Here is a 26290-nt window from a genome sequence, read left to right as displayed (position 1 = left end):
TTATTTATGATAGTCACAGAGAGAGAAAGAGAGAGGCAGAGACATAGGCAGAGGGAGAAGCAGGCTCCATGCACCGGAAGCCCGATGTGGGATTCGATCCCGGGTCTCCAGGATCGCGCCCTGGGCCAAAGGCAGGCGCCAAACCGCTGCGCCACCCAGGGATCCCAAATAAATAAAATCTTTAAAAAAAAAAAAAGGAAACTGATGAAATATGTCATTATATTTAACTAATTATTAAGAAGTAAAATTACTAGTTGTGTAAAAAAAGCAAAATTAAAAGTATAACAGACCATATTCTCTGAAATTAAATAAGAAATCAACAGTAAATAGCTTTAAAAAAAATGCCTGGAAACTTAAAGATGCATTCCAAAAAAAAAAAAAAAAAAAGAGAGAAGGAAACCAAAATGAGGGAAAAACGTAGAAAGTATAAAATATTTAGAGCTTTATGAAAATACTATATATCACCACTGGCAGGATATGGCTGAAGCAGTATGTATGTATGTATGTATGTATGTATGTATGTATTTATTTATTTATTTATTTATAGATTTTATTTGAGAGAAAGTAAGAGCAAGAGATATCCCAGAGGAAGAGGGGGAGGGAAAAGCAGACTCCCCACCGAGTAGGCAGCAGGATGCAGAGCTGAAGGCAATTAACCAACTGAGCCACCCAGGTGACAAGCAGTATTTATAGGAAAATCTGTGATCTTATGGGTTTATTATAAAAAATGACAATAAATTAGTGAAAATGTTCAATTTAACATGGTAGAAAAATGTCAAATAAACTTAAGAAAGAAGAAAATAATAAGATATTAAATATAAAGAAAGAATAGAAATGATTAACAAAACCAAAAGCTGGCTCTTTGAAAAAAAATGAAATGGACAAATGTGTAACTAAATTCCAGTTAGAATAAAAGAAACTGGCACAAATAAGATTAGTAATTTTTTGAAACAAGATGCTATAAACAAATTATACAAATGAGCTAAAGAAATAGAAAACCAAATAAATCAATTAAAATTAAAACAAGGCTAGGTAATTTTAAAGAAAAAGTACACCAAGTCATCAAGGAATCCTTGTCTTATACAAGCCACTTCAGGAAAGAGAAAAAGACTATTAAAAACTTAATACTGGCAAAGAAATCACCAGAACTCCACATCACCTATTCTATAAGTTAAACATTTCAGCAAACAAAAAGATGCTTAATGCTTTACTCCCCTGTCTGGACAAGACTATAGTTCCTTTATAGATCATAAATATTTTACTGGACAATTACAGTAACCTTCTTCAAATGTATGTTAGCAATCTCCTCTTCTAAAGCCATTTTGACTTTGTTAATTTATGACTACAAGGTCCACCTCCCTTTCCTTGCTGAGCCCCACCATGTTTCAACAAGGCATCTTTTCCTCCATGACTTCAAGGCAAATTTTGGAGGGGATAATGGAGATTCTTCTGGTCATCCCAGGCCATTGCTCTGAGAATCACTCCCTGAAGCACTGAATCAATTTCTAATACACCTATGGTACTGATCACAGTAACATCCTTATAACAAAGTCCTTTTTGTCTTCTCATTGACAGCCAATTCACTGTGGTTTAATCTTATATTCTCTACATTAAATAATTTACCTAAAGTTGTTATGAAATGTACTGATGCACTTATTCCTTAGCCCACCATCCTTTAGAGTTAAAAATGAAAGTATGCCTACTGTGACCCTTCCTCAAATTCAGCCTTAAATTGCTTTGGCGGGGGACTTGTGTGCGTGTGTCTTTTTCTCTTTACCTGTTCCACTTCCTATGCCCACCTCCCACGTAACAGCAACTGCCTTCAGCAGTGGTAGACTGAGATTGCAATTCTCCCATCCACCTGGGGGTGGGTGAGGTCAGCCTGGTGGAAAGAACTCGACAGGAAGCATCCTAGGCAGGAGGATTATCCTTGGTCTGACATGTCCTCTCATCCTCTGACCACAATCTCCTGGCCTCATAGTCTGTGCTATGAATTACTTTTTCATAAGTGTGGCTTCTTTATAAGGATCTTCAGTTCAAGATTCACTTATCAAGCCAAATGGTTATAACGTTGTGCTATAAAAGTGACAAAGATGGATATTTTCCCAAAGGACTGGCAGGGATGTGATGCCTAAGGAATGAGAAGAAATATCAAAAAGGGCATGTTAGTGAAGAACCCCGGGAGAGCAAAGGGACAGACGAGATGGTTTTAACGGTCCCTTTTAGGCATGAGTAGGATTCTTTTGAGAGGAGCAGCCATAATTTACGCCTGCAGGAACAATCTCATGAGTCAAAAATGAGCTATGTCTGGAACAGCAGCAAAGAAAGGAAAAAGCAAAAAGGCAAGAATAAAGCAGTGATTCACCTTTGACCTTACAACCCCACTTTTACACAGAAACCTATTTGTGGAGCTGCAGGAAAACAAGAAAGCGCCAGAAAGAAGTTGAACAATGTGCAGGACCCCCTAAGAGAGAAAGCAGAATTCTTAGGGTTAATGGGCTGGAAAATAAGGTAGAGTATCTAGAGCCTCACTACATACAAAATTATCAGGGTTACCAGAAAAACCCACTGAATCACTCTACAACTATGACAGGGATTTCCCCTGCCCCTTGCTTTAAACCAAAAGGGTCCCTAGGGAATTTTAACATAATCAGTTGCAATCAAGAACATAATATTATTTTCCAAAGAGCACAGTAGAAAAAACAGTACTTTATTTATGTAGTTTGTCATCCAAGAGCAGCAGAAGTATTTTGATGTAATGTGGATTTAATGATATCTTCAGAAGTATCTTGTGAATCCACAAAGAAAAATTAAATTAAGTTTGAAAATAAGGCCAAATGAAAATGGAAATAGATCCATCCTTTCCTTCATACTAAAACTCTGGCCACAGCAAATCTTGTCTCTTCCCTTCCCTTGGCTTTCTGTGGACAGTCAATAAGGCCAGTTGGTTGTCCCCTTTATAAACTGGCATCTGTCCCCTCTTTTTCCAGGCTAGTTATCTCCTGCCTGGACTGTTACAACAGCTGTCTCCTGACTGGGTTCCCAGCTCCCAGTTTCCTCTCCAGTCTGTCTCACATTGCCACCAGATAAATCTTCCCCCAAAGCTTCTTTTTTTCATGAAATTACCACCCCCCACCCAAAAGCTCTAGCATCTTATTGTCAACACAGTAATCTCAATTTGTTAGTGAGATTATCAGAACACACTGCAATTTGACTCCAACCTTCTCTCTCCCTACAGACCTCACTATAACCTATAGCTGGTGTAGTTTACTTGCTCTGCATATGATCATATTGCCCTTGCTTGAAAGGCTTTCCTCCAGGGGCATCTGGGTGGCTCAGTGGTTGAGCGTCTGCCTTTGGATCAGGTCGTGATCCTGGGGTCCTGGGATTGAGTCCCACATCAGGACCCCTGCAGGGAGCCTGCTTCTTCCTCTGCTACATCTCTGCCACTTTCTGTGTGTCTCTCATGAATAAATAAATAAAATCTTAAAAAAACAGAAGGAAGGAAGGAAGGATGGATGGATTTTCTCTGGCCCCTCTACTCATTCTTCAAATTTTAGCTTGAGTCCAGCATTCTCTCAGACGTGTCCCTGAACCAGGACCATAATCCTTCTCTCTTCTGAGACCCACAGTGTTTGGCATAGAATGAGTGTTCTACAAATATCACCTGTTATTATAGCTCTCTTTGTATTTCCCACTTGATATTTACTACTTTTAATGCTAATCAATTTTTAAAATAATACAGCATGATATTTTTTAAATCTACAATTCCTGAAGACATATTTCTCAGTAATACCTAGTCCACAGCAAGCAATCAACAAGAATCTATCAATTGAGTTGACAAATAAAAGGCATGTGTGCTTTATCATGTAATGGAATTTAGGATGCAAACCTTCAGTATCAAAGATTCCAAATAATACTTACTTTATCACACAGTAAATGTTTTCAAAAGGTAAACTATATTTAGAATTCAAATTGCTATATTAAGTCATTCTAACTCAAAGATACGGATGGGCAAAAGGAAAAGAAGGCATAATACTCAGTGGAAGAAAATGTCATTTGTTTTGGAAACTGAATTCTTCATAGTCTGATGTACTTACTTTTGTTTTAATCGGATATAAGAAGTTGATAAATTGTTCCAAGCTTCAGCATTCTGAAATGATAGGGAATTCAGTTTAGACTATTCTCATTTAGGTGAAATAATTGCTATAACCCAAAGTATAATACATTTTTCTAGCCCAAGAGGTGCTCTTTACAATTGCAATTTTCAATAGGTATGTTAAAGGCATACGAAAAATTAAATAAATTAAACGTAACCTTTATACTTTAAAGCAAAAATAGTCAACAAATTGACCTATTAAACACTAATTTGGAATTTAGCTAGGATTTTATTTCCAAATTTAGACTTCCAAAGTAATTGGACAATTTGCAGTAGAATTTACACAATAGATATGTATTACAAATCCAGGGTGATGCAGAATATTGTTTTCCATATCTTAAAAGCCTTTGCTCTTTTACCATCATCTTTCAACAGATAGGAGAATTAAGGAGTACATGTTCTCCTGTGTTATTCCTAAGTACTTCAACAATCAAACATACTTTTCTATTTACTCCTCTGTACAATGACAAAAATAAAGTCATTACATAAATGTTGATTATAACAAGAATGATATAAATTGGGGCACCTGGGTTGCTCAGTCAGTTAAGCATCTGCCCCTTTGGTTCAGGTCATGATCCCATGGTCCTAGGATTGAGCTCTATATCCAGCTCCTGCTCCACAGGGAACCTGCTTTTCCCTCTCCTCCCTGCTCATGCTCTCACTATCTCTCTCAAATAATTTTTTTTTAAAAAAGAACAATATGAATTATGTTGTTTCTCTGTTCAGCTTTTTATAAAATATAGGGTATACAGTTTTCAAGTTAATATGTATGATTTAGAAATTAAGTGGCAATGGACATCTGCTTGCAAACATAGCACAGTTAGTACCAGACTAGACTAGCCTTATTACCATAAAAATCTAAAAATTGGTCAAAATTTAGAGAGCAAATATTTTTGAAAAGTTGGAAAACAAGCAGCATGGGTCTGTGATTCTTGAAAGAAGGTAAACTAAGATGTCTCAACAATCAATGTACACTTCCATCTAGAGGCACTTTCAGGGCTCAGCACAGAGAGGTAGAAACCAAAGCAGCACAGCATGTCTTACTGAGATTAAGAAAGAGATAAGAGTTCAGGGCTCAAAACTTGGCTAGAACTTGCAGGGAAACAAACAAAAACAAACAGGGAAGTGAGATCTGTGCAGCAGAGAATAAGCTCCAGAAACCTCAACAAGCATCCATGCTTACAATGAATATATTTAACAGCAGGTTGGACATAAATATAAGATCTAAAACAATAAAACTCTTAGAAGAAAACACAAAGGGAAGTCTTCATGACCTTAAATTTGGCAGTGGACTCTTAGATATGATACCAAAGACATGAGCAACAAAAGAAAAAACAGATAGCTGCACCTCATCAAAACTAAAAACTGGGGTACCTGGGTGGTTCAGTGGTTGAGCCTTTGGCTCAGATGGTGATCCTGGGATTGAGTTCCACATTAGGACCCCCGAAGGAAGCCTGCTTCTCCCTCTGCCTATATCTCTGCCTCTCATGAATAAATAAATAAAACCTTAAAAAAAAAAAAAACACCTAAAAACTGTCATACCTCAAAAGATACTATCAAGAAAGTGAAAAACAATTTACAGAATGGGAGAAAAAATTTGCGAATCATGTATCTGATATGGGCCTTGTATCTAGGATGTATAAAAAAACTTCTACAACTCAATAATAAAAGATAACTAACTCAATTTAAAAATGGGCAAAGGATGTCAATAAATATTTCTCCAAAGGTGGGAAACAATGCCACCTCCTCAGATGATTAGAATCAACAAAATAGATGTAATAAGTGCTGGCAAAGATGTTGAGAAACCGGAATCCCCACATACTTGCTGGTGGGGATATAAAATAGTGACTTAGAAAACAGTCTGGCAGATTCTCAGAATTCTGAACACAGAGCTAATATACCCACTAATTCTACAAGTAGGTACATACCCAAGAGAAAAAGAAACATATGTCCACACAAAAACTTGTAAATGACTGTTCAGAGCAACCTAATTCATCATAGGCAAAAAAGCAGAACAATCCAAATGTCCATCAAGTGATGAACAAGTAAGTGCAATGTGATATGCTCACATAATGGAATATTATTTGACCATAAAAAGGAATGAAGTACTGATACATGAGACAACATGGATGAACTATGAAAACACTGATCATAGTGAAAGAAGACACAAAAGACCACATAGTATATGATTCCATTTATAAAATGTCCAGGATAGACCAATCTAGAGACAGAATGTACATTAGTGGTTGCCTGGGGCAGAAGGTGGAGGGTAGGGGGTGGAAGGTGTTTGGTAGAAATGAGGAGTGACTGCTAATGAGTAGAAGGGGGTTCTTTATATGATAATAAAAATGTTCTAAAAAAATAAATAAAATTAAAATGTTCTAAAATGTACTGTGGCATGGTTGTACAATTTTGAATATACTAAGAAATCACTGAATCGTACCCTTTAAATGGACAAACTATATGGTATGTGATTTATCATCTCAGTAAAACTATTACGTATTAAAAGATCTTAGACGAAAAGAAGGAATGCAATTAACATAGGCAGTACACATTACTGAACAGATGTGACATTTTGCTATGTATTTCCATTAAGCATAATTTTAACTACAAAACTGTTGTATCAACATTGTTTCCATGAATAACTTGACTATTATAAGAAGAAATTTATTTCTAGACTTATGAATAATTTACCTTAAGGTGTGATCTTCTGTCAAAGGTATACTTTCTTCCAACACAAAAGGAGGCGTTCTTTTATTGTAACATAAAATAATAGAAGACCGGAATTTTTTGTTCTTTAATCTGTTGTTTTTGTGAGAAGAACGCTTAACATGACATCTACCCTCTCTACAAATTTTTAAGTACACAACACAGTACTGTTAACCACAGGCTCAATGTTATACAGCAGATCTCTAGAACTTATTCATCTTGTATAACTGAAACTATATACCCATAGGAATTGCTATTCTGAACAATAGTACAATCCAAGCAATTTAGAGAATAATTAAAGCGCTGCGAGAAGGAAAGCAGACTGAACAAACTCACATCGGGTTCTAGAGTCACACAACGCTGAAATGCCTTCGCTGAACCTCCATAGTCTTCCAACGCCAAATAGGCACAGCCAAGAGAAAACCACACCCCAAGCTGCAAAGACAAAAGGTCAAAGTCACTCAAACATATAGAGATCTATAAGATATTTACTTTACAGTCTACATTCATTTCAATGTAGGAAATTGAGTACTAGAGGTGAATTTTTTCATATAAATTTTCAAAGCTAATACAACACCAAAAGCACGTGCAGTATCACTGTATATCTTGCTGAGAAGGACCATTCTTTGTATTCACCAAATACCATGAATGCCATCAAGAGCCATCCATAAACCTTGATACTCTGAGAGTGGGATTACTCTAACCTTTTTACTGAGTATCAACTATGTCAAAAGTATACAAAGTATCAGCAAATTCACAACTGATCATGTATAACAAACTTCAGAAGAAAAGCTCTTGCTTTCATCTTTAAGTTAGCCCCAAACAATTCTGTAATTTAACTGAGAGCAAATGCCCTAGCCTGTATCTGCTTCGGCATGTCTGAAAATAATTTAGAGACAGCAGGCTGAGCATCTGGATTACCAAACGCCATTCAAATTAGAAAGCCTGACTTGAGTCAACAGTAAGATGTGTTAGCAGAGAGATTTAGGGGGAAAAAAAAAAAAACAGGTGAAAGTAGGAAGTAGCTATTGAAATTACAGAATTCTTCATATCGCAGCATTTCCTTAAAATTCAATAGGCTCTATCAAAAGAACGATAAAACTGATAAAAATTCAATGAAATTAGTCAGAAACGCAGTCAAGTTTGCTTTCCTTTCCGATGCAGTTAGTAAGGGCAGCAGGAGCATGCCGCTGCCGCTCCCTGACTCCCGGGACAAAGCAGGGAGCCCGCGGACAGGTTTGGTGACACCCTTCAGGGTGGGAAAGGAAAGGAGGTGCTTTGTTATCTGTTCGGAGCCTTCCACAGAGGCAGCGCAGGAGACGGCCGGTGCACCCCTCCCTCCCCTGGCCATTTCCACAAAACTTGTTCCGTATGGCTAGTTGAGGCCTGAACGGTTTTTAAGCAGATAAAGATTTTTAGCCGATAATTAGAGATAAGGCTCAGAAAGCAAACATCCCTGGGCAATTTAACACTTTGCCTTGAATTCACAAGAGGCTATAAATAACTGCTATCAGGAGCCTTTATGGAGAACAGATTTTGTTAGAGGGATAGGTAACTGCTGAAAGGAGATGGGTGTGTGTTTGGGGGGGGTGGGGGGAATGCTGGAGCTATCAGGTTGAAGCAAAGTTAGAAGTTCACTTTTCTGAATCAAGGGACTACCAGCAACTGAAAAATGACCTCATTACACCTTCCTTCTGTCAATTATTTACAGAATAGAGAGACTAAACACACTACTAATGATACCTTCTGAGCTGGCCCGAAGTCTGACGCTAACTTCTAAACAATATATAAAACAAGCTAACTTCTAACTAAGGTGAAAGTTTCAAAATCTGTGTGTTATGTGTTATATTTCATCAGGTATAAGGTACACCTTTTTTTCGCCATTCAACATCTCTGAGATAGATCCGATAGCTTATTGGAGTTTATTGGAGGCATTTTATTTTTTATATAAGGTGGCACCTAAGATGTGTCTGTCACAACTAATGGCATCTTTTTTTTTTTTTTTTTTTTAAGATTTTATTTATTTATTCATGAGAGACACAGAGGCAGAGACACAGGCAGAGGAAGAAGCAAGCTCCCCTCAGGGAGCCCGATGTGGGACTCTGATCCCTGAACTCCAGGTTCAGGCCCTGAGCTGAAAGCAGAACTTATTAACCGCTGAGTCATCCAGGCGTCCCCAACTAATGGCATCTTATATCTAATGAATTGTGGTGACTAGTTTACTTGAAAGGAGGGATACCTCATTTCTGGGTCTAAAGCAAAAAAATGAGAACAGCCCTCAAAGTTCTCAAAATGCATGTGCTGTGCTTGCTCTCTGCAAATAACCTTCCCACAAAACTATTTCACATGTGTTGTTATTAAAAAAAAAAAAAAGTGTAAATTCAAGATGTAAATAGAGAACTTTATTTTTCAATCCACCTGGAAAGACAAAGGTTACGAATGTCTAAAATTAGCAATTCCTCACAGCTCTAAAACAAGCTGGCAATGAGATTACTATTTACCTTTAAAGTTTTGAAACAAGTCAATGTTTTGTAACCAGTGTCTTAAAACCAAAATAAATTTAATGAAAATCAGACAGATGACTTAATTTAATAGATAGCACTATGGTTCTCTCTCTCTCTCTCTCTTTTTTTTTTTTTACTTTTGGTCATTTGTGTTGTTTTAATAATTTGCATCTGAAGGAAAATTCTAGGATCATTAGCTGCTAGTAGATTTCCATCTGTTGATAAGATATAATTACATAGGAGATGACTTTTGCACACACCCTATTCTTTGAAATCATGAAATGGCTTTTTAAAAAACAAACTCTAAGATCTTCTAATTACTTGTAGCTGAACCACTAAACCATAAATAATGCGTTCATATCTTGCTTCTCCATTGAGATCCTCACAATTTGGAGAACTAAGGAGAATATTGGTGTCTCTCTTGGTTTTTTCATTTTAAACTATTACTTAAACTATTATTACCAATAATGACTGGCATCTTGATTCAGGTCATGCTCTTAAGAACAGAACATCGTAAGAGAAAAAAATCAAAAGCCCTCAAAAAAACTTCTCAGATGATTCCCCAAATTAAAATCGTATATAGTTGAGTACCAAAGACCTCTACCTTCCAGTCCAGTGCAATCACGTGGGGATATAATGTTAGCCTTATCATGGTTGTCTAGAAGCCATATGTAAAGAGTAAAAAGGGATAGGTGAAATTAATTTTAGTGACATTTTATTTAACTCTACAAATCCAAAATATTTGAGTTTTAACATGTTATCAATACACAGTATTACTGAGACATTTTATATTGTTTTCATATCTAGTCTTTGAAATCTGCTATGTATCCTGCACTTATGGCACATCTCAATTTTGACTAGCCACGTTTCAAGTGTGTTCAACTGCCATACTGGTCAGCATTTATCATATTGGGCACCACAGTTCGACACTGTTTATCCATCCCCCTCTTCTTTCTCCAATAAAAATCTAGCTCCTTAGGGTGCCTGGCTGGCTCCATCAGTGGAACATGCAACTCTTGATCTAGGGCTTGTGAGCTTGAGCTCTGCATTGAGTATAGAGATTACTTTAAAACAAACAAACAACTAGCTCCTCTGGCTAAGGCCCTCTCTTGGGCTCGTCCTATCTTTCACATGCTATAGTCTCTCCTGTTCCTTCTTATAATAGCAATCAGAATATTAGCACTTAATGAGCATCTACTATGTGTGCCAAGCACTTGATATCAGGAGCTTTCCATACATTACCTCATTTCTTCCTCACAAGAGTCTTGGAAGATCATAAATATTACTCTCATTAGAGAAATGATGAGGGGTTACAGAGTCAGTGAGTGATTGAGGAGAGATCTGACCCAGTCAACGGGACTGCAAAGCCCATGTCTTCCCCATGTGGCCACAATGTCTCCCACTTACACCACTCTGCCTACACACAGCCAAGATTTATGGCAATACCATCCTTGTCACCAATAAAGTGAGAGAGGAAAAAAAGAACAGACTTAACTGTGGGCTGGGAAAACCCAGGAGATCAATTTGTTTTTAAGATTATTTATTTAAAAAAAAAAGATTATTTATTTTTAAAAAAAGATTATTTATTTATTTGAGAGAGAGAGAGCATGAGCACAAGCAGGGTGATGAGCAAAGGGAGAAGCAGGCTTCCCTGCTGAGCAGGGAGCTCCACATGGGGCTTGATCCCAGGACTCCAAGATCATGACCTTAATTTAAGCCAAAGGTAGACACTTAACCGAATGAACCACCCAGGCATCCTGAAAACCAATTTTTTAAGAACTAGAGCATATCTATCCCCCAAAAGTTCTCTCAATTAGGCAAGTGGACACAAATGAAGTACAAGAATGGATGACCACGTTTAGCTTGAGGGAAGAGCTGAAAGGCAAATCTTTTATCAAAGAGACTGGGCAAGAACGGAGAAAGGTAATCATCCGACAGAGAGGCTCTGGTTGAGATTTCTACAGAGCACATTCCAGGGCAAACTGAAGGTAGGCTAGTTCTAGGTAGGGCAGTGATCTTTAGAAGCTGACAGTCTAGCTTCTTTTATCTGAGGGAGCTAATACAGAAACACAAAAGCAGGCCAACTACTTATTTTGAACGTGATGATATATGCACTTCAAAGAATGGCTTAAAATTATTTTAAAAACAATTAACAAAGACCAAGAATGGTTGAGAACCTGGTCTTTCTCTGTTTCCCTCACAGAGCAGTGGGATACAGGGGAATATGGATGAGTGGAATTCGAGAGGCTCTAAGTAACTTAACCCCTGAGTCTCCATCACCCAGTTGTTAAATGTGGATTTGACTGAACAAAAATCCCAAGGCTTCTTCACACCCAGGATGCTGAAAACTCAGAAGGCAACAGGGTTTGAAGGTACATTAGTGCCATCTAGTGGCAAAGTAAGTACCCTGATGATACAAACTGGAGAAGCAGCGGGCCTGAGGAGCAAGGAAGGAATCAATTCCATTTGAAGCCTTAGAAATCTATTCAAAAGAGGTAGAGAGTAGAAAACAAGGCCTTGAAAAGAAGTAATCTGCCAGATGTCACACAACAGTTCCTGGTTCCTAGCGTGCGATGGGTGTGATGAAGAGAGGAGTACAATATGTATTAACGTAATTAGAAATTAAACCGTTTTTTAAAACAAGAATTTAAACAGTTTGCTACTCTAAAGGCTAATAAAGACTAGGCACCACTAGGCAATGGGCAAGGATTATTTTTACAACAAAAAGTTAATTTTTACAAGGGTCTTAAAACTCATCTGCAATAGGTACTATCTGCTTATGTATTACAATTTTCTTTCTTAAATGATGAGTCTACTATTCAAATTTCCTTCCTCCTCAAAGTTTCTGCAGAATGAATGATCAGCAGCTACACACTTTGGCTAACTCTCCTCATGGGATTGACTGAATTTTTCTGGTATCATGTTCAACACGTTAGCACGAATCCTAAAGGCTGCGCTGCACACTCCATCCCCTCCTTCCATATCCCTGACTCATTCCCATGACCCCAAATGCAGATAAGTTGTTGAGTGGGGTTTCCTTAAACAGGAAATGACCAAGACAAATCCAAGAGTGATACCAGTGTTCTTTGGTAACAGCTCTTCCTGAAGTGATGGTTGGGGCTCACATTCTTTTAAATTGTGCACCACCAGCTCTTTCATAACCAAATTTCTTACTAGAACATGCAGTTCTCCTTCCTAAGGAAACACAAGTCCTCAGTTGCCAGCTTCTCTCTTTCCCTAAAGGAAGTTTCCTCTATTGTAGTGTCTTGTTTAAACTGTGGGATCAACACATAATTTTTTTTCTTCTACTAGATAGGCTATTAATTGTTTAATGCCCTTCTCTTAATCCTTTCCTCAATTTGGTTAGCATTGGCTCTTGTATTTGCCCATTCTTTCCAGAGAATACATAATGTGAGGTAATACAGGTGTTCACATGTCATCTGCACCTGGAAACGTCTAGATACTGCACATACATTGTCTCTAATTCCTCCAGTGGCATGCTGAGACAGGTATTATAATTTCCACTTCACAAATAAGGAAATTGAAGCTCAGAAAGATGAGGTGATTTACCTACATTCTGTTCCTCATGGCCACTAGGATTTGGAATCAGGTTCAGGGTGGCAAGGCTTCTGTCCTCCCCACCACCCTTGAGTCACAGCTACAGCCCAGATGTTAACTGAAATGCTTGTGTTTCCTGGCAGTTATGCAAGTTAGACTTTAAGAGTTTCATTTTTTATTGCTTACCAATATGAGAAAGGAAGAACAAAAAGGAAAGAATCTCTTTTTTCTCTACATATTATTCACATATGTTCATTCTGTCTTCTCCATCGGAATGTATGCTCTAATTCCTCAAGTCTTTCCACCACAGCTAATACCAGTTCACAACAGAAAATCTTTAACTCCATTTCAAATAAAAACACTTTCTTCTTTCAAAAACTACAATGAAGTCGAAAATTAACCTCTACAAATCAAGGAAGAGCACAAGTTCCCAAAATAATGAACAATTCTATCAGAGTATCATATCACAGAAGTGTGGTCTTATGTATAGAATGGGCTGGGAAGTGCTGCCTCAGATTCTGTAAAATTCCCCAGCTCCACAGAGACACTCACTGTCATGAGTGACAAAACACCCAAGGTGTAACTTCTCTTTGCTCCTGATGAAAACTCCAGTGGTTCTTCATTAAAGGAAGAAAAAAATTTCAAATGTGACAGTTTTGAGTTCAAAGCTTTCCTTAACTCCTTTTTAAAAGATTTTATTTCTTTTATTTTAGAAGAGAGAGGAAAAAAAGAGAGTGTGAACAGGGGAGGGACAGAGAGAGAGAGAGAGAATCTTAAGCAGTCTCTGCTCTGAGCCTGGAGTCCAATGTGGGGCTGGGTCTCACAACCCTGAGACCATGACCTGAGCCAAAACCAAGAGTCGGGATGCTTAACTTACTGGGCCATCAGGTCCCCCTCATAACTTCTAACTAAACCTCAGCCAAATCCACCATTACTTCCTAACATAAGACAACATCCTCTAGAGGCAAGAAGGAAGAGGTTAAGAGTAAGCGCTCTGGAACCAGCAAGCCAGATTCAAATCCCAGCTCCACCCACTGTAAGTTATGGGAACTAGTATAAATTACTTAACATTCTGTTTCCTTATCTGTGAAATGAGGGTAAAAACAGTAAATACCTCAAGGATTGTGGTGAGGATTAAAAACATATGAAAAATGCTTAGATTAGTATCTGACACCTAGTAAATACTCAATGTTATCTGCTATTATTATTATTATTATAACTGAATAAAAAAATAAACAGTGAAAACCAATAGTTATCAAGAAATGTTTGTTGGCTGTGTGGTTGGTTTTTGCATCTGCTTATCTCCTTCCTTGCAACATGTTTTCCCAACTTTTGCCTCCTATCCAAATCCCAACCATTCTTCCTAGTTCAGAACATCCGCATCTGGCCTTTACTGACTGTCCACACACTCATTCATAATGCCATCACCAGGCATCCAAAGCACGCTATTTACTCCCTGGCCACATACAAAGTTATTTCTGCCTCCTCTCCTCATTTAGCCCACAGAAACCACAGGAGGGCAAGAGGCCATGTCTTAACACAATTCTTCCCTATCCCCCTCAATACCTCAAAATGGTTTACATTTACTTCTAGCTTAGACTATAGAAGATGCTTAATAAATAGAAATTGCTCTTTAAAAAAGAGGGGGGCTGGTGGCTCAGTCAGTTAAGCATCTGCCCTTGGCTAGGGTCATGATCCCAGAGTCTTGCGATCAAGCCCATGTCAGGCTCTCTGCTAAATGGGGAGTCTGCTTCTCCCTCTTCTCGGCCTCCTCTCTCCTGCTCATGCCCATGTTCTCTCTCTTGAATAAATAAATAATAATATATTTTTTTTAAAGTAAATTAAAAAAAAAAGAAATTGTTATTATTACAGTAATGCTCTCATTTTCTTTCCAGTCTCATCAGAAATATTATTCCTTTTCCAGAGCTAATAATACCTTCATCTCTTCTCATTTCATTCTTCTCTAGAAGGATATTCCCTAGTTATCTTTCCCTCTCCCTATAACATTCAATCTCTTCTCCATCCATCCACTGCCCTCAATCATGTAAAGGTCTCCAGTATCTTGAAAAGATTTACTTGCCTCTTCTGCCCCTTGTACATGACATTTTGACTCTCAACTCTTTGACATGCTCCTAATATGAGCAATCTACACATGCCATATCCTTTTTCTCATGTGCCACTCACTCTAAACCTCCTGAAGCTGGTTCTGAAGGTCATTAGTGAGCTCTAAATCCAGTGATCTCTTCTTGGCTCTCTCTGGACTTCATCACTACATGTGACATTACTCACTAACACTTGTTCCTCTAGTTTCCAAGAATCCTCTCCATGAATCCCTACCCTTCTGACCAAGGCTCTGGTATATTTTGTTTGAATCTTTCTTCACTGGTGCTATTTCTTCTGCCCTCCTTCAACTGCTGCTCAAAGGTCAAAGTTTTGGTCTGTGTTCTCTTCCAAGATTTTCTATAAAGAATGCATTCATTTGCATGGCTTCATGTTACTTCCACAAAAAAGCCCCAATCTGCAAGCTCAATTCTGGTCTCACCACTCAACTTCAGGTTCTTATGTCCAAAGGACAATCAGCCATCTCTGTTTAGACACAGTAATATACTTTCATATTCAATATCCAAAGTTATATCATCTTCTCCTATAAAAGATATCTTCCCTTCCTCATGAATTCTCTAGATTCTATGAATAAGGACATTTTCCTTTTTAATCAGATAACTGAGAAAACTGGCATCCTCTTGATTCCAAGCTCTCCCTCCATCCTGTCAGTCCAAATGAGTAAGCCCCAGATGATTTTCCTCTGTAATGAGGCTTCAATCTGTTCTATCTTTCCACCTTCATGGCTAAAGCCACTGCTAAGTCATCCATAACATTCATTCCTTATTTAAACTTCCTATAATCCCGTTTTTGTCATTCACTCTTTTATTCAAAACCACAACAGGCTTCCACATCTACAGGGGTGGATAATCCTGAAGAAGGGCATGTAGGTCCCTTCACAAACTAGTTCTACCCCTATCACTCCCTGGTGGAAACCCTCCACCTTCCACTGATAGGATGACACAGCCAAATTCATCCCCATATCTGTGTCTGTATATGGTAGGTTCTCGATAATGCTTAGTTAGGCAGCCATGTAATATACTGTTCAAACAGCAACATTTTTGAAAGTGAAAGAGCATTAAAAAAGAATTAAAGTAAAAAAAAAAAAGCATTAAAGTTACATATCTTCAAAAAGGCCTTATTAATTATTGACAAACTGTTCAGCAACAAATTTGTTTTACTGTATTGGGGACGTATAAGACTGTTCTATTCAAACTTGAAAAATAAAAGTATATTAAGGTAAAAATATTTAAATCCTGATTATCTGAACATTTAAAAATAACAAAAGGAACATTAATCAAGCTACACATTTATGACATGTGCAACATTCCTATATTACAGAATTAAAATTACTTAAATTTTATTAGATGTTCATAAACTTTATTCATTTCCTTAATCATATCTAATCTAATAACATGCCATTGCTGTTTTCCTGATTAATTTGTTTTTGATATGATCTTAGTACTTACAATTTTCTCAAAAAATTACCTTACTCCAATGCTGTTCTTGATTGTTAATTGTCAAATCTATTAATACATTTAAAATTATTAAAACTTTTGGTTGACTCTTGTCTATAAGCTATAAAGATTTTGGCTGAGCAAATATTCTTTCTAAATGTAGTGAGGAGAAATGAAAAACCGAACTACCATACAACCCAGCAAATTCCACCCTGGGGTATATAGATCTGTAAGAACTGAAATCATTGTCTTAAAGAGGCATCTTCACCCTTATGTTCACTGCAACATTATTCACTACAGCCAAGGCATGGAAACAATCTAATTGTCTGTAAATAGATGAATGGATAAAGAAAAAGTACACACACACACACACACACACACACACAGGGAGAAATGTTATCCAGCCACATAAAGAAGGAAATCCTGCCTTTTGTGACAACATAGATGGACTCTGAGGACATTATGCTAAATGAAGTAAGTCAGAGAAAGACAGATACTGTATGTTCTCACTTGTATGTGGAATCTAAAAAGCTGAATCTAGAAATAGAATGGTGATTGTCAGCGGCTAAGGGGGCAGGGGAAATGGGGAGACGCTGGTCAAAAGAGACAAGCTTTCAATTATAAAATTAGTATGTTCTGGGGTTCTAACATACAGCATGGTGATTATAGTTAACAAAGGTGCCTCATATACTTGAAAGTTGCCAAGAGGGTAGATTTTAAATGTTATTAAATTGAAAAATAAAAGTATATTAAGGTAAAAATATTTAAATCCTGATTATCTGAACATTTAAAAATAACAAAAGGAACATAATTACACACAGTTGTCATTATGTAAGGTAACAGAGGTGTTAACTAATGCTACTGTGGTAAGCATTGTGCAATATATACAAGTATCAATCACATTGTATACCTTCAACTTACACCATGCAATATATCAATTATATTTCAATAAAGCTGGTAAAACTTTTAATGCACTGAGATAACTGGTAAACTCAGAGCAAATGTTGCTAAACAGAAGATTTTTTTTTTTAAAGATTTATTTATTCATTCAGAGAGAGCGAAGAGAGCGGCAGAGACACAGGCAGAGGGAGAAGCAGGCTCCATGCAGGAAGCCTGATGTGGGACTCGATCCCGAGTTTCCAGGATCACACCCCAGGGCTGCAGGCGGCGCTAAACTGCTGTGCCACCAGAGCTGCCCGATATTCTTAATACTAATCTTGTTAATATTGAAACTTATAAGTATTTTTCTTAGGAATTACCTTTTAGCCTCCATTTAGAATTCCTTTCTGCAATTTTTTTTTTAACTAGGCTCCACACCCAAAGTGGAGCCCAGTGCCAGGCCTGAACTCAGGACCCTGGGATCAAGACCTGAGCTGAGGTTACGAGTTGGATGAGTCACACAGGCACTCTGAACAAATATTTTTAATAAGACAAAATTCATCAAATAAGTTGTTTCTACTTAGGATTCTCTGTAAATTTCACCAAATTTAGACACTGCTAAACTACAGGCCTATTTCAAATATAGAATAGAAATTTTTTCAATTAAAGAAGAAGCTTAATAAAAGTTTCCTGTGGGCGCACTTGGGTGGCTGAGTTGGTTAAGGGTCCAATTCTTGATTTCAGCTCAGGTTATGATCTCAGGGTTGTGGGATCCAGACCGGCATCCAGTTTCATGCTATGCGTGGATTCTTCTCTCCCTCTACCACTACCCCCCCTTAAAAAAAAAGTTTCCTACAAATTATTATTGATATTTTAAGTACAATGGTATTACAGTTACTTTTTAAAGCCATTTCTTCAGAGATATATATTCAACATTTAAAAATTAGGGCAGCCCAGGTAGCTCAGCGGTTTAGCACCGCCTTCAGCCCACAGTGTAGTCCTGGAGACCCAGGATTGAGTCCTGCGTTGCGCTCACTGCATGGAATGGAGCCTGCTTCTCCCTCTGTGTCTGTGCCTCTCTTTCCGTGTGTGTCTCTCATGAATAAATAAAATATTTAAAAAATTTTTTTAAATAAAAATTAAATGATTTGATATATTGGATTTGTTTCAAAATAATATGGGGTAGAGTTAGGGAAATATTGGTGAAATAAGATCAGCCATGAGTTAATAATTGTTGAAGCTGGTTGATGGGCATGTGGGAAGGGGCTCAGTATAGTGGTCTCTCTGCTATTGTATATTTTATATAATTGAAATTTGCTTAGTAAAAGATTACAAAGAAAAGATTCCTCCTAGGTGGTGGTATAACAACTGAGTTATACCTCTCAAAATTCATATGTTGAAAATCAACCCTCAGTGTGACTATGCTTAGAGATAGGACCTTTAAGAAAATAATTAAGATTAAGTGAGGTCATAGGAGTGGGACCCTAATCTGATAGGACTGGTATCCTTAGAAGAAAAGAACTATATGCACACAGAGGAAAAGCCTTGCCATCCAAAAGCCAGGAAGAGCAATCTCACTAGAAACCACCCCTAAAGGCACCCTGATCTCAGACTGTTACCTTCCAGAATTGTGAGAAAATAAATTTGTTATTTAAGCCACCTAGTCTGTAGCATTTTGTTAGAGCAGCCCCAGTGGACTATACAGTAGAGATATTCAAAAGTATAATTTTGCATTTCAAAATCAAATCCTTTCATTTGAGCTCTCATTATTCCTCTTATGGAAAATTTTAATGTCTCCCTCTTTGAAAGTGTTGCCTTCAATAATTACAATTTGCAAAAAACTTTTTTACAAAAGCTTAAGTTTTTTGGAGCTCCATTAATTGAATACATAAAAGATTTCCAATTCATTTTGAACATAATACAGCCAACATGCAAAAGACTTTTTCTTTAAAAGTTCATATCAGGGGATCCCTGGGTGGCTCAGCGGTTTGGCACCTGCCTTTCGCCCAGGGCGCGATCCTGGAGTCCCGGGATCGAGTCCTGCATCGGGCTCCCGGCATGGAGCCTGCTTCTCCCTCCTCCTGTGTCTCTGCCTCTCTCTCTCTCTCTCTCTTTCTCTCTGTGTCTATCATAAATAAATAAATAGATCTTTAAAAAAATAAAAATGAAAAAAGTTCATATCATAGTAGGACAATTAAATTGGTTTATAATATAATTCTTCAAAAACTTGAACATTTTTAAAGTCTACTTGATGGGCAGAAACAGAAAAGTATATACTACCACACTATACAAATTTTAATTCAACATCAGACGTGTCACAAGAATCTTCTAATCCAATTGCTGAAACAGTGTATATAAAATAAATGACAAGTTTTTTTTTTTTAAGATTTTATTTATTTTTTCATGAGAGATGCAGAGAGAGAGGCAGAGAGAGATACAGGCAGAGGGAGAAGCAGGCTCCCACTGAGGGACCCTAATGTGGGACTCGATCCAGGACCCCAGGATCATGTCCTGAGCCAAAGGTTCAACTACTGAGCCATCCAGGCAACAGTTTTTATATCCATTAGTAGAAGCTTGGTTGGGTCACACTACATCTACCACTACAAACAAATCCAAGTATATTTATGTGCCACAGGTTTTCTTAATTCAGAAAGAGCATTCTTTTTACCATGTTGCCATGTTTCACCAAAATTTATATCCTTATTATCACCACTAAAAGAAACATTTTTATCTGTTATGTTTAACTTGTTAACTGAATTTACAACAGCATGCAAAATAATGTCAGATGTTTCATCTTTGAGAGAATGAATTTCCAAAAATTTTATTTTGAATCCAGTAACGGTGAAAAAAACTAAACCATCATGAGAACAGAATTAATGACTTTTCTAGTTGAAGCATCTGATGTCACTGATACTAAACTGGTGAATTCAACTGGTACTAAACTACTTCTGCTAAACAAGCAGCACATTAACACCTATGATCTTAACTTTTCATACATGTACAAGAAAATGTGGTATGGACCAATCTTGTAAACCATTTGTGCTCATTTTCATTTGCGCTAGATAAAAAAGTTAAGCCTCATTGAATGACATGAAAATATATCTCCTATCCCTGTATATTAAATCATCATCTTTAGACATGACTTCTTAAAAAAAAAAAAAACTACTAACTTTTGACATAAATGTTAATGTTTCCTCAATAGACTTAGGTCTTCTGGTTTTCATGTAGTCAGTGATATAACCATGGCCCCTGAGGTGGAGAGTAAATGTCAACTACATTTTATGCAAGTTCATTAGCTCTCTTGATAAATGAGAATTGAGCTCCTTATTGTCCACTAAAAACATACGTTTTTGGTTTATTTGCTTTTTGGAAATAAATGCTGCCAAAGGGTTCATTATAAACTATATAAAAAGTTATCAAATGGGGCACCTAGGTGGCTCAGTGGTTAAGCGTCTACCTTTGGCTCAGGTCATGATCCCGGGGTCCTGGGATTGAGCCCCACATCAGGCTCCCCACCGGGAACCTGCTTCTCCCTCTGCCTATGTCTCTGCCTCTCTCTCTCTCTGTGTCTCTCATGAATAAACAAAATTTTTTTAAAAAAGTTATCAAGCAAAAGAATAAAAATAGTGGTACATTTAGGCCATACAATAAGTGACCAACCCACCATAGCAAGAGAATTCAGACTAGTCCCCATGTGCTTTATTTATGGCAGGCCTGCTCTGCTCTGCTCCCCATACGTCTGGCCTACGATTCTCCACATTTCCCACTAATCCTGCCAACTGGTAGCCAGGCAACATCATGCCTCGCACGGGCCGCAGTTTGGCACAAATGTCTGATATATACCAGGGGGCTTATAAAGACATTGGCTCCAGTATTTCTCCTACCACCACCCCAGGCCTGAAAGAGATGGCTTGTTCTCAGCACCTCTGAACAAGCACAGTAGGTTGTATCAGCAAGCATCCTGCATGCTGTCCTTGAATGGGTAATGTTAGCAAGTTGTGTCCAGAATGGGTTGGAAAAGAGACAAGCTGTTACTGGTCATTGTAAAGTGGGTGCTCTGTCCATCGCAAATGCATTAAATATAATACTAGATGAGACTATGGCAGAAGGTACAAAGTGGAATGTCTGTGAAAACCCACTCCAACTGCTCTTTATGCAACAATAATACTTCATTTAAAAAAGAAAAATCTGGGCAACCCGGGCAGCTCAGCGGTTTAGCGCCTGCCTTCAGCCCGGGGCGTGATCCTGGAGACCTAGGATCGAGTCCCACATCAGGCTCTCTCCATGGAGACTGCTTCACCCTCTGCCTGTGTCTCTGCCTCTCTCTCTCTGTCTCTGTGTCTCTGATAAATAAATTTTAAAAATTAAAAAAAAAAGAAAAGAAAAGAAAAATCTTGCAACAAACACTGGGTTACGAGGATAACAAGCATAAACTGGCCATTTATGTTTAATGAACTCTCAAGTCCATGGCTTTCTTCATGCTCTTCTCCCTGGGCAGTCAGTTCCCCTTCTGAACATCTACTCACCTTGCACCATCCAGGGCACAGGTGCTAACTCCTGCCCCATCTCCAGCACCACCTTCCCTGACCCTGTCAAATCCACGGCAACTGCCCACCTCTTCTCAACTACAGCCTTTCTGCCTATGCATGTCTCTGGAGTAATATCACATAACCTTACAAAGGTAGGTGACCAGTTCAATGAGGAGAGTTCAGGAAAATAAACGGGGATGGGGGGTGCACACTGGAGAAGGACTGACAAATGAAAAGGAATATAGTGTGTGTACTGACAGAAGGTAAAAAAAATAATAGGAAGTGATATTTTCCTTTTTCAGAGCTACACATACTGGTTTGATATCTGAGCAATTTCCTTGCTTTTACTTTTTACATAAGAGTAGGAGACAATGGGAATAATAAGTAGACATAGGATATCTGTTTTAATTCTGGTCCTGAGACTGTAAGATCCTGCTTGGAGGTTTGGCTACCACCGCCTCTCACTTTCTTCAGCTTCCAACAGCCCATAAGCTCTAGTCTAAGGTTGAATTTTAGTAGTTTCAGAAGTTGCTTGGGAAAATGAAACAGGTAGGTATGAGTGAACAACAGCTGACAATCTCAAAGGCACAAATGTAAATGGTACACACATCTTCTGGTCCTCTAACAAATGTACTGCAGATTTTGCACTTGGGTTTGCAGACTCTCCCTGATATAAAACCAAACATTCCTATTTTTATACCAATTCGGTTTCAGAAAGTCATTGCATTGCATAAAAGCCATTCAAATATCACTCTCATTTTGCCCAAATTTTGTTATTAAAAATAACTGTTTGGAAATGTCTGAAAGTAGAGAATACATTTCTTTAAATTCCTTTTCCTATTAAATTCTGTTCTTATATTTTCCTTCTATTTCGGGACTCAGAGGAGACAATAGCATGCAGGAGCTCTCGTTGTTCAGAGAGAGTTTAAACTTGGATCCTAAGTTCTGATGTCTACGGAGTCCAAGTTTGCATCTTGTAGTAGTTCTGTACAACTGTAGCATCAAATGCCTGCATATTTTGGCATGGCTCACAGTCTGTCTGAATTGGATCCATATGACAAACTACAAAATATCCTCACATAACATCTGTTTGTATTGTGATGCTGCTTTGAGCAACTGTCATTTCTTTGTCTTGCTAAGTAATTAATTCAAAATTATATAATGAGACTACCAAGTCCTGTCAAGTCCTCCCTTGCAAATTCCCTCATACCCATCCCATTTTTCTATTGCCCTTGCCATACTGATAACTGTCACGCTAAACTAGTGCTTGCCTCCCAAACCTGTCTACATCTAGTATCTCACATGGCCACAATGTTGCCAAAACAATAAGCCTAAATTACCTCCACACAAACCACATTCCTTCATTCAAAAGAAAGCCAAACACAAATCAGCCCTCCAATGGCTCCCTATCTGCCAAGTAAAAAGCCAAAGAGCTTAGCCTCACATTTAAGACCTTTTATAATCTGGCTCCAGTCCAGATTTTCCACTGGAACTGCCCTATTCCCTCGTACTCTCCAAAACTTCTAACTTCACTAACTCCTCTGTTCCCCCAACTCACTCTCTCTCTCTCTCTCTCTCTCCCCTTCCTTTCTGTTTTCAGGGCTTTGTTCATACTGTCCACCTGCCTGGAATGCCATCACTACTGCCCTCCTCTTGGCCTATTCAAGTAATGTCCTTCAAAGCCAAATGCAACATCCTATCTCCACTATCTACCATCCTATCTATACCACTTCTTTGACCTCTCTATGACTGGTGCTTTACAAATAACTCACTTGGTATTTCTTTGATGCCTGATACTATTGGCTAGTTTTGCTTATGTTCACTTCACTAGATTGTAACAGAGGATACACACCAGCCTCCTTGGTGATCTGCTGCTACTGTTTTGTCCTCTGATTCAATGTTATATGCACAGCAGATGATTAGTATATATATTTGATTGACTAACTGGCTAAAGATATTACTTATTTGCTCACTCAACAAATATTTATTTATTGAATCCCAGTATGTGCTAGGCTCTGGTATAGGCACCAGGAAAATATAAATGAACCATATAGATTAAAAACTTCTGCCCTCATAGGACTTACACTCTAGGGAAGGAGAAATAGAATTTTTTTTTTTTCAAAATAAGCTGTAAAAATATTAGAAGATGCTAAGCGCTCTGAAGAAAAAGCAGTGAAAGAAAGGCAGAGATGGAAAGTGGGCTGTGATTTTACATAGAATGATCATGGACAGTCTCTCTGAACAAGTGATATTTGAGCAACAACTTGAATGAGATCATGGAGTGAGGTACACAGATATCTGGAAGAACATTCTGGGCAGAGGGAAAGCAAGTGCTAAAACCTTGAGGACGAATGTGTCTGGAATATTCAGGGAAGCACAAAGAGGCTAATGTGAGCTGAGTGGGTAGGTGGGGGGAATGGGAGGAGCTAGGCTGGGAGAAGCCCTGCCAGCCTTTCAGGGATTTGGGCTGTTATCACTAGGGAATGGAGTAGATGAATGACACATGTGATTCACATCTGAAAGGACTTGGATGGTCACTGAGAATAGGCAGATGGGAACACAGGCAGAGGCAGGAAAGACCAGTAAGGGTAATTTAGGATGGGACAAAAGCCTTTAGGAGGGGGAGAATGGTATCTTAGACACAGGAGATGTTAAGTCAGAGTAACGCATGGAGGGGTGGGGGGGTAGCAGTTAGACACAGGGGTCTCGAGTTCAGGGGAGAAAATGGGGCTGAAACCCACTTTGTGGAGTTGTCAGTGTACAGATGGCATCAAACCTGTGGGAGCAGATGAAATCTAGGGGGCCAGTGTAGACTAAGATAAGGCCCAAAGGCTAAGCCTAGGAACCTGCCAAGACTGAGAAGGAGGAGCCAGTGAGGCAGGAGCAAAACAAGGAAAACACGAATGTCAGTGTATTGGAAAGAGACTGTGTGCTTGAGAGAGTAACCAGGTTTGTGAGGTATGTGGCGCTGATTTAACTTAGACTACAGAGACTAAGGGAGGGAGCTTATTTTCTTACTCATTATGGCAGCTGTGGTTAGGCAAATTTTAGGCAGAGGTACTAAGATAAATAAGCATAGCATACAATTTCCCATATTAAAAGTAACATTTTGAGAACACAATATTGAGTTCTATTTCCTACCAAAAAAAAAAAAAAGCCTAGTAATAATCAAGTTAGTGCAGGGTTTGTAAATCTTGGCACAACTGACATTTTCAGAGGGATAATTCTTTACTTTAGGGGGCTATCTTGTGCATTCCGGGATGCGTAGCAGCAGCCCTGGAATCTACCCACTAGGTGGCAGTAGCAGACACCTGCCCCGCCCCCCCCCCCCCCCCCCCCCCCCCCCCACCCCGTCACTTTCCCCAAAGTGCCAAATGCCCCTTGCAGGGCAAAATCCTCCCCAGCTAAGAACCACTGTTAGAGAAAGCTGTCAATAAAAACCAACTCTGGGATCCCTGGGTGGTGCAGCAGTTTGGCGCCTGCCTTTGGCCCAGGGCGCGATCCTGGAGACCCGGGATCAAATCCCACATCGGGCTCCCGGTGCCTGGAGCCTGCTTCTCCCTCTGCCTATGTCTCTGCCTCTCTCTCTCTCGGTGTGTGTGACTATCATAAATAAATAAAAATTAAAAAAATAAAAAAATAAAAAAAATAAAAACCAACTCTAAGTACACTTTAAACATCCTTGTTGCCAAGTGCACCTGTTAATTTCTGCTGATGATCTAATTTCTGCTGATAAACTCTTCCCCAGATTTCTTACAAGCCAGCTGATTTGGAAGGTTCTTATTATATTCATTGCCCAGAATGATGAAAGCAAGCAATTAGCTAAAAAATGTACTTCTTTTTCAATATGCCCCAAACCTACCCAAAAATGATCATCTCTGCCCACACTTGTTCATAGCAGCACTATTCATAACATCCAAGAGGTAGAAGCAACCCAGTGTTCAACTACAGACAAACAAAAAGTGGCATATCCATACAATGGAATATTACTCAGCCTTCAAAAAGGACATTCTGATACATGCTACACCATGGATATTATGCTCAGTGGAATATGCCAGTCACAAAGGGACAAATGCTGGTATGACTCTGCTCATATGAGGTACTTACATTATCAAAAATTCATGGAGACACAACGTAGAACAGTTGCCAGAGACCAAAGAAAGGGGAGAGGAGAGAGCTACTGTTCAATGTGAACAAAACTAAAACTAAAACTTTAGTTTTGCAGAATAAAATAAGTCGCAAAGATGGATGGCAGTGATGGTTGCAAATGAGAAGTCACTCAACACTACAGAACTGTACACTTAGAGATGGTTAAGATGGTAAATTTTATGTGCTTTTTACCACAATTTTTAAAAAATCATACAAGCTTTGGGGTCAGGCTGCCTTGAGTTCAAA

General features: G+C 38.5%; 1 protein-coding gene across 1 annotated transcript in view; it reads right to left on the bottom strand.

The window, feature by feature from the left end:
• The window catches only part of TTC27 (tetratricopeptide repeat domain 27), a 172432-nt gene that overhangs the window by 22531 nt on the left and 123611 nt on the right, over positions 1-26290 (bottom strand). Inside the window, exons 14-15 of the mRNA XM_038561237.1 lie at positions 7205-7303; positions 4101-4153 (exon numbers count right to left, since the gene is read on the bottom strand). Of these exons, the coding sequence (XP_038417165.1) occupies positions 4101-4153; positions 7205-7303 (152 nt within the window). The remainder of the gene's footprint in view (positions 1-4100; positions 4154-7204; positions 7304-26290) is intronic.

This window comes from Canis lupus, chromosome 17 (genome assembly GCF_011100685.1).
Source record: "Canis lupus familiaris isolate Mischka breed German Shepherd chromosome 17, alternate assembly UU_Cfam_GSD_1.0, whole genome shotgun sequence".
NCBI classification, from domain to species: Eukaryota; Metazoa; Chordata; class Mammalia; order Carnivora; family Canidae; genus Canis; species Canis lupus.
Note: the sequence above shows the minus strand (reverse complement) of the source record. Positions and strands in the feature narration are given on the sequence as shown.